Here is a 5,000-nt window from a genome sequence, read left to right as displayed (position 1 = left end):
ACTGTTTGGGTAACAACGGACCTCATTCACGGCCTACCTGTGCTAAATGTGGGGGATCTGAGGATCACGTCACTGTCACCCCCACTGACTTTACTCATGTAATGCATTGATGACGGCTCACGTAAATCCCATGCCACAAGTGATCCATCCTCCTTTAAGGTTTTGAAAAAAAGTTCTCATTATTCACAACTTCATTCATACACACTGCTAAACCACACCATACCAGTACATGTATATTAGTGGATTTCCCCATTACTACAAATAAAAATTGGAACGTACCCTATTTAAAAATGCAAACAATACATTAAAAACACAAATCTTGATCTTTCTCATCATGGAATCCCAATTATGTTGATGTTTCCAAAGTTTCCTTACTGGCTATTTTCATTGCTGCTAAACAATACTCTTGACTTGATCAGTACAGTGGTTACAAAAGTCTTTTCATGTGAGCTTGGTTTTATGTTTTATGATTTCCTACTTTATCAAGCAAATTAGCATACATGTGCCTTGCTGAGCGTTGACAATTTCCACTATACATTTCTAGTCCATTTGCTATTGTAGAAAGGCCAATATTTGGTCCAGGTTACACCCAAACCTTGTATTTCAAAAGTACACTTATGAATTTGGATTCTGTACACTTACCAAACCAGCAAATGCTAGAGTTGCTTTGGATGGACTCAAACAACAGCAACGAGGGGTAGATTCACATATTAACACTCTAACGATAAAAACACCAATATTTATGTTGTCAGTGGTGCCTTCAATTCTGCACTACATGCAGTGTACCTTTGCACAAACTGAATCTAAACAATAGTGATCACTTTATTAGCAAACATGCATATCAGTAAAATTCAAATTCTAGTTGCTCTAGAACATTTTCCATTTAAATTTTGATGCTACTTGCAAGGTTGAGACTATCATGCCTTCAACAGTATTTTTATTGCTATCACTCACTTTTGAGGATCCGAGGGTTCATTTGTGTTCCAGACACATATTAGGCCTTTATCTTGAATGCTCTTAGGTACCTAAGGGACAAAAAATGAACTTCAAATTACAAAGAGCCAACATAATAGACAGAAATGACAATTTATCAATCAGCAGTGAAGTGAGTATGCTACGAAAAAAGATCAGCGTGCTCGATCTTCTTGACAGGGGCACCTTTGACTACCTGATTATCAGTTTGGGTGTTCCACATACAAGGCACCAATTTGGAGGTTCAGGAAACTTAAAAGGGGAGGAAGAAACTACCAGTATATGTAGCTTCAGGTACAATGTAATATTATCTTCCCGTCATACTGCTAGGACTGAAATGCCAATTAATTGTTGCATTCTGGCAATAATACTTACAGTGCTTTAGTTGAAAAATAATTTCTGTTATAAAACTTGACCATTTTTTCCCCCACTAAGGACCCAATCTTTTGTGACCACTTTACAAATCAGAGTCCTTTACTACATTGAGTCCTATTAGCCCTATTCCTAATACTGTAGAATTCGTGTAAGATATGCAACCCAAAATAGATGGTGGACAGTTAGGTAATGTTATGTCAAGCATTTTTTTTAACTTCACCTTTGTAGTTGTCTTAATCTTGTCCACCACTGGCGCATATGCAATGAGTAAGAAGTGTGTTTGCACAGGGGATATGTGAACAAATTTCACTGGCCGACCTGAAACAAAAAAAAAATTGCAACAAATCATGTTAGCCTTGAAGTAAACAACAAACTTGAAAGGATTTTGGACAACAAGCAGAAATCCCCCAGACTAAACAACACTTCCAGGTGGCTCAGGCCCAGCATACTTTGTTTTCTTTACTGTGCCCTTTTCAAAGAGCCTTAAAGAGGTATTGCAGGAACAAGGCCCCAGCTTAGCCCGTAATCACAAGTATGGCAACTAAATTCCAGCAAACTGGACGAGCAGCCACTATTTGAAATGACCAAAAATAGACCACTGGCGAGCTCAAAGCAATGAGTTCCTTCACTTTGTACCTTCAAGATATGAGTGCTTGGTTGCTAGTTGCATGTAGCCGTCGCTGCAGGTCATATCTCTCTTCTCTTTAAACTGGGTGTTTGTCTTTTCACTGACACTCTCTTCCAATAAGATTAAACATGTCTGCCAAAGAATGCATTTGTAAACACCTTAAACTTGCTCTTGATTTATTACTGTCATCTTCCTAATACAGTACAAATAGTCTTTCTGCATTTTTGGGTGTCAACATAACAAATGAACACCATTACAGCCATGGTGATTCTTTTATTATGTGTAATCATACTCTTTGGAAGGATTGCACGTATACTTAACAACAGGAGCAAGACACTTGCTCATTCATAGTGTGATGCTCCAGATTTCAAAAGAATGTTCTGGCAATCAGTCAATCAAATGCAATAGTGGGCAGAAAACACAAATAGGCTAACTTCCCTTTTGAAATGATGAATATATCCAGCAGCTGAACCAAAATAATTATTATAACCATTGTCTTGCCGTAGGTACGAGTAAATGAAAAGCTTAGTCTCTTACAGTTACTGTGCTCAAGCTGTACATGTAGCTGTCCCAATGATTTTAAAAAGCTTCTTTTTCTTAGCTTTCATTAAAGAAGAAAACGCTTCAACCAATAATTAAAAAAAGTAACCCACCTGTGTAGCTCGTTGGAGAAAACTTGCTAATCTAATGCTGTCAACGTTGGCCTTTTCTGTTAAGCTGTACAAATCTTCCTCCAAATTATCTTTTTCGTCTGTGAGATAATTATTATGACAAGAAAAATACACGTACATGAATAGCCGTATTTATACTAGAGGACGTCTAAGACGTCCAGATGCATTAAACGTCTGGGCATAAGTGTGACTAATATAAATACGGGACGCACTTAACTTCGAAGGCTAGAAATCAAATTCACAATTTTCTTCAAAAGATCCTAAAATTTAATCACCAAAGAGACTGTGTGCACTTCATTGCTAACTGCGTCCCAGTTTAGTGCGTCTCGTCTTTACACTAGACGGCTTTATAGACGTCTGAGACGACTAAGACGTCTGTTAAGTGCGTCGTTTAGATGCACTTAACTTGAGACGTTTAAATGTAAAGACCATGTTACACTGGGTAATATTTCATGCAGCTTATCGCTTTGTCTAAACTCTTAAAACGTCACGCTCTTCTAAGCTTCGAATGTTCCGTTCACATTGTTGTAATGCAAACATCTATGGAAAAACTGTGTTGAATGAAGAAATTCCTGTCAACAAATACCAGAAAACGATCAATCATATGTCAAAGTTGGTAGAAACAATGTTCATTATGTTAAAATGCTAAAATTGTGGATAAGACTGCAGTATTTTCTGTTTCAATGTTAATAGAGAGTTTACGTTTGGTGAACAGTGGATGATGAAGACGACTTCTCAAGGTTCGACTTTGGATTTCTTTTGATTTATTTCAAAAACCTTTTTTTCCAAAATTTGAGCTTCTAAAGTCAGCGGATTAACATATGGTAACGTTTCATCGCTTTTGAGATTTGTACGTTCACTTTCCTCATGCTATCTCCTTTATTGTATCACTTTTCCACATTACAACTCAAAAAGGCATATTTTGTTTGATTCTACTGCTGAAAACTTGGAAATGTTTCCCTGAAATAGAGGATAGTGTTAGGGTTAGGGTTAATTGAAAGGCAGTTAAAGGTATTCGTACTGTTCATTGATTTTGTATATTTTTGGCGGCCTAGTAATTTAGTAGGGTCTGGTAATTTGATATTCAAGGAAGGTGAATCTTTATCAAACTAGCAAGCATGTACCATAAGACAGTTTCTCGCCCAGCTCCTTGACTGCCCTGACTGCTCACCATTACTGCCTCACAAAACCCCAATGTATGCACAAATGCAAGCCCTATGCACTAGTGAGCGGATTAACATAAAAACGTTTAGCAGGATCTAACAAAGCCATAGAAGGACTCACAGCCAGCTCCCCTCCTCTGCCATTTTCCAAGTTAAAAATGGGCTTCTTTGTTCTTTTAACTGCATGTTCCTTTGAAACATATTAGGGAACGTTAGATCTGGGACGCGACAGTTCTGCGTCGCGGCTGGAAGTAATTTTTTACAGAAAAGGCGTCCTCCGCATGCTCGACCCTACGGATTTACTGTGTCTCATGGCGTAGAGAACATGAGACTTGGCGTTGTGCAGAAAACGTGAATAGTAATAATTATTGGTAAAATTTAAGAATCCGATCCCACCAACGCGTCGGCCAACACGTCGGCCAACGCGTCGGCCGACACACCACCGACACACGACCGACACGTCGGCCAACACACTACCGACACGTCGGCCGACACACTACCGACGCGTTGGCCGACACACTACCGACGCGTTGGCCGACACACTACCGCAATGACCTTACTGAAATCCATCGCCGATACGCAGCAGTGCTCTCCATTATGAACGAGAAAAAGTGTAGCCTGAACAACGCGTACAGACTCGCAGGCACAGCACGCAGCACGGTTAGAGACTTTCTGGGTATAGCGGAGCTGCGAATTGTAAATGAAGTAACATACGAGAGCACCCTCGAGAGGCTGGGAGACCCGAAACTTTCAGTTAAAAGGATCGAGCAGGAGTGCCGAAGGCAGCTGGGCGATCTGTTGCCGTTTGTGAAGCGACTTCGCATCGCGAAGAGGCTGTTGCCGATGGCGTTGGACGATGCCTTCTATTCCTAGAGGGTTTTGTCAACTTAAAAAAAAAACGGCTCCTTTAGGAGCCACCAAGTTTGCAAAAGTCTATGACCAATTCAATTGCATTATGTTGTTCCCTTGTGCTCAAATATATTCTTGCCGCTTAATGATACTTCAAACTGGGTTCTAATAACACTTGTCATAACGGGAACTGGGTTCTAATATCACGAAATACAATATGGTAGTGAAAGTTTTCCGTCGAAGACAGTTCCGTTCAGTTTGAAAAAGGTACGTTTAGGTTTTCAACAGTTCAATAAGGCCCAAATGAGTCACCGACACGCCACCGACGCACCACCAACGCAC

At 39.8% G+C, this 5,000-nt stretch overlaps 1 protein-coding gene across 2 annotated transcripts in view; it reads right to left on the bottom strand.

Annotated features, from left to right (window-relative positions):
• Positions 1–5,000, bottom strand: part of LOC138012569 (cytoplasmic dynein 2 intermediate chain 1-like) — a 113,405-nt gene that overhangs the window by 44,810 nt on the left and 63,595 nt on the right. For both annotated transcript variants that reach the window (XM_068859373.1, XM_068859374.1), the window contains 6 exons: positions 2,629–2,726; positions 1,984–2,107; positions 1,568–1,665; positions 955–1,025; positions 643–718; positions 38–152 (listed from right to left, as the gene is read on the bottom strand). In XM_068859373.1, the coding sequence (XP_068715474.1) occupies positions 38–152; positions 643–718; positions 955–1,025; positions 1,568–1,665; positions 1,984–2,107; positions 2,629–2,726 (582 nt within the window). The remainder of the gene's footprint in view (positions 1–37; positions 153–642; positions 719–954; positions 1,026–1,567; positions 1,666–1,983; positions 2,108–2,628; positions 2,727–5,000) is intronic.

Source organism: Montipora foliosa, chromosome 8, assembly GCF_036669935.1.
Source record: "Montipora foliosa isolate CH-2021 chromosome 8, ASM3666993v2, whole genome shotgun sequence".
Taxonomy (NCBI): Eukaryota; Metazoa; Cnidaria; class Anthozoa; order Scleractinia; family Acroporidae; genus Montipora; species Montipora foliosa.
This window is presented reverse-complemented; position numbering and strand designations above follow the sequence as displayed.